The sequence below is a fragment of the Sebastes umbrosus genome, chromosome 7 (genome assembly GCF_015220745.1).
Source record: "Sebastes umbrosus isolate fSebUmb1 chromosome 7, fSebUmb1.pri, whole genome shotgun sequence".
In the NCBI taxonomy this organism is placed as follows: domain Eukaryota; kingdom Metazoa; phylum Chordata; class Actinopteri; order Perciformes; family Sebastidae; genus Sebastes; species Sebastes umbrosus.
Genome location: NC_051275.1, coordinates 23,332,489 through 23,346,888, shown reverse-complemented (window position 1 = coordinate 23,346,888; position 14,400 = coordinate 23,332,489). Strand labels below are relative to the sequence as shown.

General features: G+C 40.2%; 2 protein-coding genes across 2 annotated transcripts in view; one reads left to right on the top strand and one right to left on the bottom strand.

The window, feature by feature from the left end:
• The window catches only part of megf6 (multiple EGF like domains 6), a 70,422-nt gene that overhangs the window by 16,809 nt on the left and 39,213 nt on the right, over window positions 1–14,400 (bottom strand). The window contains exons 17-23 of the mRNA XM_037776306.1: window positions 7,538–7,672; window positions 7,259–7,393; window positions 5,648–5,773; window positions 5,160–5,291; window positions 4,084–4,212; window positions 3,867–3,998; window positions 3,328–3,456 (exon numbers count right to left, since the gene is read on the bottom strand). Coding sequence (XP_037632234.1) covers window positions 3,328–3,456; window positions 3,867–3,998; window positions 4,084–4,212; window positions 5,160–5,291; window positions 5,648–5,773; window positions 7,259–7,393; window positions 7,538–7,672 — 918 coding nt within the window. The remainder of the gene's footprint in view (window positions 1–3,327; window positions 3,457–3,866; window positions 3,999–4,083; window positions 4,213–5,159; window positions 5,292–5,647; window positions 5,774–7,258; window positions 7,394–7,537; window positions 7,673–14,400) is intronic.
• On the top strand, window positions 9,884–14,341 carry LOC119492009 (EH domain-containing protein 2-like). The gene is made up of 6 exons (XM_037776307.1): window positions 9,884–10,278; window positions 10,391–10,567; window positions 11,579–11,676; window positions 12,100–12,512; window positions 12,604–12,768; window positions 13,421–14,341. Exons 1-6 carry the CDS (start codon window positions 10,058–10,060, stop codon window positions 13,979–13,981), a joined length of 1,635 nt encoding a protein of 544 aa, XP_037632235.1. The 5' UTR covers window positions 9,884–10,057; the 3' UTR covers window positions 13,982–14,341.

Here is a 14,400-nt window from a genome sequence, read left to right as displayed (position 1 = left end):
TGAGTCTTTGTTTATGGGTAGGCCCAGAGGATTCGGTCCACACACAATGTGCCATCGCTGAAAGACTCCATCTCCAGACTAAATGAGCTCTTTAAGACAGGGCGGATTATTTCCAGATCCCTGGTTGTGTAAGAGCCACTGCTGTCAGCCCATAAAGCAGGTCCAGGGACCACACAGCCGGGGAGAGCAGACCACAGAAATAGAGCGGATAGAGGGAACGTAGAATAGAACTTCCTGGTGCCATTCAGGGTCTATACACTGAAAGAGGTCAACAACAACAAAACAATCCCTTTTCCTTAGACAATAACGCGGATGTTCAATGCCAGAGTTCTTTTTTACTGCGACCGAATTAACTATTTTGATGTAGACATCAAAGCTGCAGAGTAGAAAACACAGCACGATCCACGTTAATTGAAGAAGTGGTCTGGTGTGCAGGACCCATGTCAGCACAATAGCTTGTTTCCTCCGACAGAACTCGACTGAAATGTTTAGCATCAACCACAAGAATGCTCAATGAAACTATGCATTTTGCCATAGTAACAAGCCCTCTGAGTCTTGCAGTTGAATAACATTACGAAAATCGCCCACCTAGAATCAAACACTGAAAAGGGAAAGTCACCTCTTTCCGTTTTAATTCTGTGAAACAGATGAACTGAGAGAGATCTGGTCCTTCTCACAGCACAGGCCTCTTCCTGACTTCTCCTGAAGGAAGAGGCCCAGCAGAAGACTGAGAAACTGGACACCTCTGTTTGAGGAGAAAAGGCCTTCAGAAAACAGATTCTGGTCAGACCGATAGCCTTATTTCCACATGCGACGTCCAATCAGAGTGACGTGTGCGTCTGAGGCCATTAGACTGTTATGACTAGGGATGTGAAGCTCCGTTCTAGTGTGACACGGCCATGATTTACGATGCCCCGCGTGCTACGGAGGTGGTATGACTTTCTGGGCCTGGTAGTACGCTTACACTAAATCTTACACTTTGTAATAACATGAGGCCACTTCAAGTCAAAAGACTATAATCAAGAACAAATCTATTACATTGTTAAGACTCTTGGACTGTTGGTATGTCTTGTAGTTTTTAGTAAAGATATGATGAGAAGAATAGTAGTTATATGAAGGTTTTGCTATGTCATGACGCTTGAAGAGCCTGTGAAATACAGTCCATCTACCCCCAGAATGACGAATACAAATCCTGGGATTTGTGTGGTTTTAAAATGGCTTTGCTTCTGACATTACATGGACAATCTGATGATTCATTAAATCTGTGTGATGATTCACTCAAACTGTGGAAGACATAAAAATACTCAGAAGAATGTCCTGCAGCGCCCTCTAGTGTATTAAGATTGGTAATGTCACCTGTAATGGAGAGGAGTGTCCTTAGTTTTAAGAATGAAAATAAGCAACACTGTATTTTCCTAAGGTTTTATCATATCATCAGTCACTGTCAATATAAATCCTACATGCTGAACGTACAGTATATAGTCACCTTTACATAATAATCCAGTCCATGTATATCCATTCAGTATTTATTTCTTTGCGCTAGTTGTATTGTTTACAACTTAGAGAACACTTGACTTGCATATAGACATTTTATTTCTTATTTTATTGTTGGTCATAGATGTTTTTATATATTTATATATACACCTATTTTTTCAGTACTTGTGTACATAACCGTCCTGTCTATTCTTTACCTTTATTGTCCAGCTTTGTTGCCCTTCTCCCTAGCTGTTATTTCTATTTCTGTGTAGTACATTGAGAGAGATGCTAAAAGACAGAGTCCTGTATTCCCTGTATGTGCAAACATACTTAGCACATAATTCTGATTCTGATAATGCTTGTGGAAGGGAACCAAAATGCCGCATTTTAGTCAAAGGTGTACAGGTAAATAGCCTCATGTACACTAATGTTAACCTTTTTGTTCATATGAATTAAATAAAAAGTGTCAAGTGGACCTTAAATCAATCTGTGAAGTCTCAACCATTTATGTTTGTGATGTAAAAGATCGATTAACGCAAGACCCCCAGACAAAAACATTGTTTTTCTTGCAATGGTCAATTTTGAGATTTTGGGCTATTTTGCTTCCATAACATGTCGTCTTTCAGACTAGTGGAAATAAAGCATCCAAAATACACATTTAGGTGTTTATTTACTTTGTCTATTTGTGTCTGTAGATTTCTCATAAATTCACCAAATGTAACCATTAGATAATGCATCATTATATACATACAATTTCAGAAAACTTCTGAACTGGGAAAGTTTCATGGTGATATCTATTAGTTACATTTTTTACCCTATTCATCTGCAGTGTCTTGCAAAATGTATGGAATTTTACAATCCATATCTTTAAAAGGCATTTTCTCAAAATGAGGTTTTTCTCAGACTCTGAGCCAGAAATCTCCACTTCAGTAGCACTTACAAAAGAATTTTTAACCTGGCTTTATCCAATGTTCAGATTTCTGTTCTGGACATGTATGCAAATTAGCACATATCTGATAAGATAATGCCTCATTTGCATATCTAAACATACATTTTCAGAAAACTTGTAATACAAAAAAATAATTGTCTTAATGTTAGGGCTGTCAAAGTTAATGCGATAATAACGCATTTACGCAACTTGAGATTTTTAGGTTGTAGGCTCAGTTTTGAAGCGAGAGTGAAGATACTGGCGTCATATGATTACCTAAGGAATACATTAGTACTGACCATATCCTACTAGCTCGTCGTGAAGAAGGTTAAATAGTGCTCCAAACATGCGGTAAATTTTGGCGAGGAAAAACTGGCGTGGCCATTTTCCCCTGACCTCTGACCTCAAGATATGTGAATAAAAAAGGTTCTATGGGTACCCACGACTCTCCCCTTTACAGACATGCCCACTTTATGATAATCACATGCTGTTTGAGGCAAGTCATAGTCAAGTCAGCACACTGACACACTGACAGCTGTTGTTGCCTGTTGGGCTGCAGTTTACCATGTTATGATTTGAGCATAGGTTTTTATGCTAAATGCAGTACCTGTGAGGGTTTCTGGACAATATTTGTCATTGTTTTGTGCTGTTAATTGATTTCCAATAATAAATATATACATACATTTGCATAAAACAAGCATACTTGCCCACTCCCATGTTACTCTCTACTTAATGTAAGTAATCAACTGGGGAAGTTTCATGACGATATCTATTAGTACATTTTTTTTTACCCTATTCACCTGTAGTGTCTCCCCTTGAAATGACTCCAAACATAACCGACAAATTTGTATAGCTTCACTTTTGTCGCAAACGATAACATCAGGAATAGTATAGTCACTAATCAGAAACAAAAGAAATCTTACTTTTTTCGCAGTAAGTGCCAGCGTATCCAGGTGAACAGGTGCAGGCTCCACTCACGTGGTCGCAGAGGGCTCCACTCTGACACTGGCACTGCTGGGCACATCCCCGCCCATATCGGCCATTCACACACTCTAACCATGAACATATGAGAGAGGCAGATCAATAATGATTTAGCAAAACAATATCCTAAATCTTAAGCGTTTGACGTTAATGTAGCCAGCTAAAAAAATAGTCTCACAGGAAATACTGTCTTGTGTTCATGTCAAGTTGTATTAAGGTACATCCCAGAACTGTAGGTGCTCTATATAAGATACACAAATATCTAAGTATTCAGTATATTCCAACTCCCTAGATAGATATAGATATACATATTCCTATATCCCTAGATATACAGAAATCACTGAAAAAAAACATCCAGGAAATTTCTTTCAGAATTGTGAATGAGCTCAAAAGATGTCATAAGTGACGATCACCCCATGGTGGCAGTGTTTACTAAAATATATCTTAATGATACTTCGTGACATTTAAGAAGTTAACTTACTCCTTTCACAGTAGTCTCCGGTGAATCCGGCCTCACACGCACACTGACCGCTGACCGGGTCACAGCCCAGAGAGATCTCTTTGCACTGGCATTTACTGAGACACTCTTGGCCCCAGTAACCAGCTTCACATGCTATGAAAGTCAGCAGATGTTGCAGTGAGAGATATGTTCAATGTTGCATTATGATTTTTATTATAAGGATAATTACAGTTCTTACACGTTGCACAGTCATGACCTGTTTTGCCAGGAGGGCAGACGCAGCGTCCAGTCTGTGGGTCACAAGCAGCATCAGGTTGGCATGAACAGCGCATTAAACAGCCCGGTCCATGGAAACCTGGGGGACATTCTGTACACAACATGACATTCATAGGATCATGCTTTAGTAATGCACTCTTTTTAAATTACACATGGTTAGTAGGAACCAGGATTAATATAGTAAACTTAATCTGAAACTAAAATGAAAATAAGCAGTGAAAAATATTGTTAGTAAACTGAAACAAAAAAAAAACTATATCCTTTGAGAAAAACTAAAATTAAACTGAAATGATATTGCCTTGGTAAAAAAGAATACAAAATAAAATGAATGTAAATTAATTTCCCTTTTTTAGCTATAATATATCACTACCAAAAAAAGGAGACTTGTGACATTGAACCACAGAAATTGAACGGACTTCACCTTCCAGGAGATGGCGCTGTGCCGTAATTGCTTTACTAAAGTAGTGAGAAGATTAAATATTAAACATTTTGGCCATTCCTACAGTTCTCCAACCATGTATTTTGTATATACAGGTAGCTACATACTTCTGAGACATTATACCTGGCCCTAACAAAAACAAACTGAAATAAATAATAAATAAATTAAAAAATATAAAAAATAAATAATAAATAAATTAAAAATATATAAAAAATAAATAATAAATAAATAAAATAAATAATTAAATAAAAACTAAACCTTTCTGAAAAACTTAAAACTAAAACTAGCAAACGCACTCTGAAAACTAACTGAAACTAAACTAAAATGAAATCAAAAGGTCAAAACAAAAATAAAATAAAAACTAATTAAAAATTCAGAACTACTATAACCTTGGTAGGAACAGAAAAAGATCTTTGTTTTAAATGTAGATTTAAATAGATTGCTTTAAACACTAAATTTCAGTTCAATTATTCAACTATTGTTAAATGTTTTTCTTTATTTGAAACACACAGATTCTAATTATTAGTCATCCTAAAAAGGCAACAAAATCTCATTAAATGTGGTTTTATTTCTTGAACCTGGATGAGATTCAAACTCACCATTTTGGCAGAGGTTTCCTGTGAAGCCTGGTTTGCATTCACACACACCAGACTGCTTGCTGCAGGAGCCTCTGTTCTCACAGTTAGAACAAGGTGACTGGCACTTCAACCCCCAGAATCCATCAGGGCAGTCTGGGGAGCACCAAGTATCATTCAGATTAAATGAGCAGTAAGCCACTTATGTTAGTTATTTCTCTGTAAAGTCTTAAAGCCACTTATGCCTGGATGTCTTGGGGTTATGAAATGTATTAAATGGCAAGTAAGCTATGAAGCATAGTAATCGGTTTGGTTTAGAGAGGTAACAAATAACACAAACATCCCAGTGGTTCAGTGGGTTAATGATGATACTGAGGTCAGTGAGTGCAAACAGGTTAATCTTAATCACATCGTCACGTTTTCTTTAGTCTACCACAACATAATTAGGCTAAAATGTCCTAAAACTAATACAGAAAGTCAATGGAACATAAAAACATGCAAAATAAATGTACCATCGTGACAGGAGTGTCCAGTCTTTCCAGCAGGACAGATGCACTGACCAGTTACAGTATCACAAGGAGCTCCTCCACAGTCGCAGGTCAGACGACAGCTCTCGCCATAGCTCCATGATGGACAGGCTAACAACACACAACAGATTCAAATATTAAAAACAGCTGTCACAGTGTAACACACAAAAAGACACAAGATGTGATTGCGCAAAAAGAGAACTGCAGAAATGAAATATTAGAAATACTCAATCATTCTCTGTTTATTTATTCAGCCTCTGCCAATAGCCTCTGCAGTAGTAACTGAAGTAAATTACCCCTGTCATGACCGGGCCTGCAACTTAAGATAAATACAATCCAGAAAAAAGTGGATTCCTTTTTTATTATTTGGCTTTGACAAACCAAGCAAGCCTAGGCCTGGACGGTGCATTAGTGCTGCTGACATACTGTAACTCTGCTCTGTTGGTCCACTCCACAAAGTCATGTTTTTACCAGAGGCTCCTGAACAATATTCAGTATCACTTTAGATCACAGCACAGAGGGTTGAGCTTTCCATCAAGCAGCAGAGTAAACAGCCAGAGGACACCCTGCTGTGGTTGTACAGTTTGTAATGGCAAGAACACCTGCACTGACCAGGTGAATTAAAAAGGAAAGCGTTATTTATTTCACCCGCTAAATCCAGTCAATCCATCAAAGGCAGCAGAGAATGAATAGAAAAGGACAGAATAAAGAAAGATTAATAGGTGAATTGAAAAAGATTGTGACAAAGGTGAAGAAAAATTCAGAAAGTCATTCATAATAGTTTGTGTTGACATCAGAAAGGGCACGCATTCGTACAAGCATGAAGTATGCAAACAATAACGGCACATGTAGACACATGAGTCAGTGTGCAAGCCCACGCACTTCACATATCCACACACATTCTCACAGTAAAACAATGATCCTTTACTATAAAGGTTATGGCCACATGAGAGCGCTGTGGAGTAGAGCTACGAGGGGGGACATCATACATTAACAGTTCTGTATTTATGGATGTACGCCAGCCAGATGTTTGAAATAAATTATACTTGTCTACTTACACTTATTCCTTTTCACTTGTATCTTAAAGGTGCTCTATACAATATCCAAAGCATTAATATAGCATCAAACAACTGCTATACTACTATAACTATTACTATTTGCTACGTAAAGATATAGAGGAGTAATGTCTACCTGAGCAGAGAATGAAGTTGCTCTCCCTCTGTGTGTGTTGTAATCAGAGCTTCGTGCTTTGTTGACTTGGCTTGAGCATGCCGAACTGGCTAGGTCACAGCCGCCGCTCTGCCCTGCTCTCATACGGTGGTTACAGCTGATAACGTTGTCCCGACCGACGCTGGAAGGGAAGCGCCCACACTTCGGTCCCCCCCCCATGTTAACACTGTTAGCTCTGTCAGCAGGGTTTCCGTTGTTTTCAACATTAGCAGCGTTAGCTTCAAGACGCCGGCTCAGCTGTCGGCATGTTGAGAGCTGTGCAGAGGCAATAGAAATGCTCCCAGTCTTGCATTTAGCACCTTTAAGATATTTATAGTGTAATGCACAATGCCCTTTAAATTGTATTAAAGCAGCTTTTTGTCTCACCCAATTGACATTTATCTCCATGAAGCCCTGCAGGACACCGCGGTCTGCACTCTCCAGTCCTGGTATCACATGATGCTCCACCTGGACAGTCACATGGCTGCTCACAGCCTGCACCAAAGAAGCCAGGCTCACATTCTGTGTTGGGACATAAACACATACAAAGGAAGTTTAACCTTTAACAACACAACAAATCGTAACCATTTAATTCCACGGATCTGAAGCTGCATGCTCAGGCTGTAGTTGACTAGATGAGCCGGGTGTTTTGTGAAGTGCTTATACCTTTCTCACACTGTGGTCCGTGGTATGCAGCCTTACAGAAACAGCTCCCTGTTTTCGGGTCACAGCCAGTGGAATGTTCTTGAACACAGTCACATTCCTTGGAACAGCCTGAACCGTGCGTCCACCTGGGACAAGCTGAGGGGCGGACGTGATCAGTTAGGAAACAGACAAAAAGCACGAGTTAAGTTGATGATGTTCTCATGTTTGTATGAATAGTGGTGGGATGTAACTAAGTACATTTACTCTGGGACTGTACTTAACTTATTTCCATTCTATGTAACTTTATTCTTTTACTCCACCACATCTCAGAGGCAAATATTGTACTTTTACTCTTTTCACACCCTTCCTGTCCGCTGAACATTTCCAAATTTGGTGATTATGAATTTGAATTTTTCTGATGATCTGAAGGATTAAGTGTTCCTTTATGGGTTTCAGAAAAATATTCCTACTTCTTAAACTAAATAAACTCAGCTGGAAAATACATGCTGAAAACAGGGCTGTTTTTTATGAAAAGCTGACTTTTTAGAGACAAAATATGATGCATTGCTGTAGATTAAACTGCCCAAAATTATATAAAGTAGTTAGAAATAGCACAACGTTAAAACGCAGTAAAATCCAACACACATTAATGCAGCAGCAATATTAATCCAAAAACATCATATATAATAGCAAACCACTGACGGGGACCATTTTACTGCACAATGAGTACTTTTACTTAAATAAGGTTTTAAATGCAGGACTTTAACTGGTAACAGAGTATTTCTACACCATGGTATTGCTACTTTTAAAGGCAGAATGAGTAGGATTTGTCAGTTGCGGTTTGTAAACTCAACATTCAAAGTTGGCCCCTCCTCCCCGGCTCAACGACACCAGAAGCGCATGCCCCCTGACCGCGGTTAAGCCTCAACTATACTCACGAACAGACGCGTACATGAACATCTGTGGACACCACGGACATGTAGTAGTTCTGTTTACACTGTCTGCTTGGAGGACGTGCCATACGTGCGCAGTAGATCACTATTTTACAACTTGTAGTGTAGTGGCTGCACAGACAGGTCACAATAAAGTGCCGGTACGCGGACGTCCGCGCAGAGCCTATGGGTACACCCCATGGATGTAATAAGAGAACTGGATACAGTGTTGGAGGCAGGGCCCCATCCATTCCTATGAAGGTTGCCCAGTGGCGCATGAAGGCTCGACTTCCGTCTGGAAAAGTACCCGGATCTTGGGCACATGGAACATGCACAGTAGCGTTCGGTAGGTCACATGACTCGGTCACAGGGTCCCAACGTCACGCCATCGTCATGGCTTGCCCTCCAGCCTCGGTCTGGGTCTCATTCACATGAACGGAGGAAGGGAAATAACTCTGGATTCAGTTATTTATGCGTTATACAACTTTAACCAACCTCTAATGATGAAATTTACGTCACCCAGGATCCCAGCGTACTTGCGGAAGCACAAAGTAAAATTGAGGTTGACGCCCAGAAACGTCCCAAACACAGCAAAATAAGAAAATTCAGGCGGAGGGCAGGGTCCCTGCAGATACAGACACCGGCACACACTTCTAGTGACTCATAAGTGATGATTGAGAGGGATTATATTTGTCTATTGTTGAGTCTATACATTATTATTCAGGAAAATCATACTCAATCCTCCTTTAAGTAAACGATCTGAATACTTCTTCCACCAATGTGTATGATTTCGTACAAAAAATATACACATAGGAATTACACAAGCTGCCCAGCCTATGGTATTACTGCACTAAAACAACTTCAGTAAGGTTATTTTTTTCTACGGTTAAGCAAAGATAACAAATTCTCAAAGCAACTTGTGTTTGATAAAGTCAAGGTGGTGATGGTTAATTAAGAGAAGAATGTGGAAATGAAACTTTCTCTGCTATCAGATTACATTTTATGAGCCAAACAAACACACCCAACCACCATGTTATCATAACATCAGACTTCTGCAAGTTTAAGTCATGTGACCACTGCCTCTTCTTTCACTCGATTTATAGAACTTTAGACAAAATGATGGCACATTATTCATCGTTACTACTCTATAATTACAAATCTAATATGAGACCAGGCTGACTATTTGGGAAAGCAGTTTCCTACAAACTTTGTTGTGTTGTCTGTAGTTTTCTGCAAACATTATTACATTAGTAGAAGCACTGAACAAATAGATGAGTGTTATGTAAGACTTTTAAAACTGAAGTATTGCCACATCATCACTCAGTGTTTAGAACAATCTGCATGAATTTTGCCAAGATTCTCCCTACTCAGCAGCAACAAAAATCTGAACTCCACTCCACCCTGTCCCTCTCGACATTGGCTTTATGTTAGGTGCAGCTGCAGGCTCTGGTTACACCCTCTCCACCCTCTCAATGTCCCGCTGCAGGATGGAGCAGACAGCTGTGAGAAACTGATAATATTCCTTGTGCACATTCTTCCATCATTCGGTTTGGTCTTAGAAGAGCGAGCAGTTTCAAAACTGAGAACTTAAGAGCAAAGATTCGTCGCCATGTCTTTTCGGAGGTTTAGGAGCAACCCTAAAACACTGGGGGATGTCAACATAGTGACTGAGGAGCTAAAGAATCTTTATTATAAGAGGCTGCTGCCAATTGAGAAATACTATTCTTTCCATCAATTTCATTCTCCGAGCTATGAGGACGCAGAGTTTGACAACAAACCGATGGTCTTGGTGATGGGTCAGTACTCGACAGGAAAGACGACATTTATCAGGTAAGAATCAGAACATCCACGCTTTTAAAAATTGCAGATTTGTGCATGTATTCTGACGAATATATTGATGTGTTGGGGGTAATAATGTTGTTATTGGTGATTTGGACTTCAGGTATCTCATAGAACAAGATTTTCCTGGTAGCAGAGTTGGGCCAGAGCCAACCACTGACTGCTTCACTGCCGTCATGTATGGAGATGTGGAGGGAATCATCCCTGGCAATGCCCTCACAGTGGACCCGAAAAAACCCTTTCGCCACCTCGACCCTTTTGGAAATGCTTTTCTGAACAGGTGATATTGTATGAATCAACAGACAGAAAGAGAGGGGAAACAAGAAAGGGGGGGAGGAGAAGATGTTCCTCCTTTTTTTTCTTTTATTTGGGGACATTTGAATATGTTTGTCAATGTTCTGCCTTCATTAGCATAGAAGTACTGAAACAAACATTGCAGGGTGAATCTATTCTATGCTTTCATTAAAGGGTAACTTCACTATTTTTCAACCTGGACCCTATTTTTCAGATTTTTGTGTCTAAGTGACCAATGGGGACAACAATTTTTGAAATTGGTCCAGTATTGAGGGAGAATGCTGCAGACGGCAGCCGTTAAACAGGCTGTAATGTAATCAATTGGGGCAACCTGGTACCATCAGTTTATGTCCACTAAAAGTGTTTGTTTTTGCCATGATATGCTCAGATTGTTATTACAAGTGTCTGACAAAATTATGGAAAGGATGCTACAGAGAAATAATACATTTGCTACATTTGTACATTTGTTATTGTGTCATGTGACTTGTTGCCGGAAGACAATGGTGGATAAGTGAGAGAGGAGTGCCGGGCAGTTTGTTGTGTTGGACTACAGAAAGCGTAGCTTAGTGTTATCTAAAATATTTCAGTATCATGGCTGAATATTTAGATGATTTCAACATTGTGAATGCGACACAAGGTTTCAAAGCGAGGCTTCTCCAAGCAGAACACACAATAACAAACAGACTGGATCAAGCAAAAGGTAAGAAAACATTAAATTTCTCTAGTTTCAAATAAGCACTTTTAGTGGATATAAACTGACGGTGCTAGGTTGCCCCAAATGATTACATTACTGCTCATTCAGCGGCTGACGGTTACAGCATTTTCCCTCAATACTGGACCAATTTCAAAACTTGTTGTCCTTGTCTTAGACACAAAAACATGGGACAATAGGGTCCAGGTTGAAAAATACCAAAGTTCCCCTTTAAATAAAGGCTAGTGAGAAATAGTAAAGACATTATTTTGAATGCTTTATGTTGAGGCATTTTTTTCTTTGCAGGTTTCAGTGTGTTCAGTTGCCAAATCAAGTCCTCGAGAGTATCAGCATTATCGACACACCGGGCATCCTAACTGCTGCTAAAAGAAAACTGAGTCGAGGTGAGACTTTCTAAATTTCCTTTTCAATATCAGTAGAATTAGTGGGTCTTCTTCTACTTCCATATGTTCAGCTTTAGAAAGTTGGAAAGCATTGTTGCTGTCAGAAGGATTTAAATCCCTGGTGAGAGGAGTCATAGCCGATGCAGTGAAATAGTATTTCAGCCAAACATAATTCAAACATTTGAAGTCAGAAGCACAGCAGATGAAAGTAACATAACTGAGTTGGGAGGAGACGAGCAGTAAGTAACCGAGCCGTCTTCACTTTGTTTTATGAACACATTAATCTGTGGGTGTAACTGAAATGGCTTGCAACCAGTGAGGGCCGCTGGGATTTGTATGATCCTCTAGGTGTTGAGGCGGCGAGGCTTGCCCCATTACACGCAGTCTTAATGAAAACCCTGTGTTGTCGTTCCTTGTCCCCAGGCTACGACTTCCCAGCAGTGCTGCGCTGGTTTGCAGAGCGTGTGGATCGAATCATCCTGCTGTTCGATGCACACAAACTAGAGTTCTCTGATGAGCTCACTCGGGCCTTCGGGGCCCTTTGTGGGTACGAGGACAAGTTGCGTGTGGTTCTCAACAAAGCTGACAGAGTGGACTCGCAGCAGCTCATGAGAGTGTACGGCGCCCTCATGTGGTCGCTGGGGAAAGTGTTTAAAACCCCCGAGATCTTGCGAGTTTACATTGGATCTTTCTGGTCAGAGCCCAGGCAGACGTGTGACCATTACCAGCTGATAGAGCTGGAGGAGGAGGATCTGTTGGCTGACGTCAGGAACCTGCCTCGCAATGCTGCAGTACGCAAGCTGAATGACCTGGTTAAGAGGGCCCGCTTAGTAAGGGTAAGAGATCTGTTCAATTCCATCTCATACTTAACCTAAATATTAACAAACTGACATGCAGATGTGGTGTTTTTCTTTTCTCCCCTCCCAGGCTCATGCTCACATTATCAGCTATCTGAAGCAGGAGATGCCAACGATTTTCTGCAAAGACAGCAAGAAGCACAATCTGATTTACCAGCTTCCAGTGATTTTCACCAAGATCCAGCAACAGCACCGAGTCCCAGCCGGCGACTTTCCTGACTGCACCAAGATGCAGGTGGGACATTACTTTTTAAAGGGGCGGGTCCATCTGCATTCTGTTCAGTTTTTTTTCAAAAGGAAACATCCACTCAGCTGTTGCAAAAAGCAGTGACGTAGGTTACCAAAGTAAGCTAAAGCTAATTAAATCTAATCAATAAGGTTATGAATAATGTGAACGCTAGCACTAACTGACTCAAAGTTAGCTGCGCTAAGTTTGGAAATAACTAAAAGGGTTAGTTTGGATTTTCTGAAGTGGGGTTATATGTATACTCCCGCGTTCGGCGAGGTAAGATTACTGCTTTTGTGAATGTAGTCTGGTGGCTTTGAAGAGAGCGATATGACAGCTTCAGTTCCCTGTTGGAAAGGGCCGTCTGACCTTAAAAAAAATCTATATCAGTTTAAGTCTACGCTATATTTAGGAATGTTTTCACTGCTTTACTTCTTCAAAGCCACCAGACCAGACTCCATTCACAAAAACATTAATTTTAGTCATTTTACCTCACAGAACACGGGAGTTGCTGGTCTACCTTGATCTTTGACCAAAAAAAACTAAAAATGATTATTACAATAATAGACCCGCCCTTTATTTGCTGTCTTAATATCATAATATCAGAATTGATTCACCTAAATGTGTTCTGTGAGCCTAACGTGATTACATACCTTTTCAGGAGAAACTTTTGGGTCAAGATTTCTCAAAGTTCAAGACACTGAAACCAAGTCTGATGGTGTCCTTGGATAAACTCCTGACCACTGACATAGCAAACCTGGTGCCTTTACTTCAACAACAAGAACTGAGCAAGAAATCCCTCCCCGGTGTGTTGGACGGTGAATTCTTGGGAACATTCAGGCCTGAGCATTACAAAAGAGATCCTTTCAAGGAACTCAGAAGAGAGGAAGAGTGCAACGAGACAGATTTCGACGAGTGGGCGGTGGAGAAATACAAGCCAAAGTACGATGAGATTTTCTTCAACCTCAGTCCAAACGGGGGCAAACTGAGCGGCACCAAAGTCAAAGAGTGGATGAGGACCACCCTGCTGCCCAACTCTGTGCTCGCTCATATCTGGAGGCTGTCTGATGTGGATGGGGACGGCATGCTGGACAATGAGGAGTTCGCTTTGGCAGTCCACCTCATTGAGGGAAAACTGGAGGGCCACTGGCTCCCCCGAGAGCTGCCGTCTCAACTGGTGCCACCGTCAAAACGGCTAAGTACAGCCAGCGATGAAGTGTAGACATGATAATCAAAGGAAGCTGAGACTTTGTGTACATTAGTTGTACAATATGTACATCATTTCTTAAATATAGCCTAATCTAGTAGTAGCAGTTTAAACAAATAACAATGTACAGTGCCTGACAAGGTGTTATCCTTTTGTATGTTAATCATAATGACACCAAAACTTAAAGATCATTAAGTTTTCATCTCACATTTCACTTCTGCAATCAGTCAAATATCTATATATCTATACTGTATATCTTTAATTAGGTGGAGTTTTTCCTTCAGGTTTGTTTTTGCCTTACACATAAGAGTTGCTGAAATCTCACATATTCCTAATGATTTTTTTTTATCAATGGTATTAAACTCGTAAAGATGACTAGCCAGTATTATGTCATTGTTTGTGATCATATCATCATCATCATCATCACCATTATG

Coding starts and splice junctions, on each gene's coding strand:
- LOC119492009 (XM_037776307.1), top strand. CDS start 10,058: ATGTCTTTTCGGAGGTTTAGGAGCAACCCTAAAACACTGGGGGATGTC. Junction 10,568..11,578: donor GGAAATGCTTTTCTGAACAG/GTGATATTGTAT, acceptor TTTTCTTTGCAG/GTTTCAGTGTGTTCAGTTGC. Junction 12,769..13,420: donor CTGACTGCACCAAGATGCAG/GTGGGACATTAC, acceptor ATACCTTTTCAG/GAGAAACTTTTGGGTCAAGA.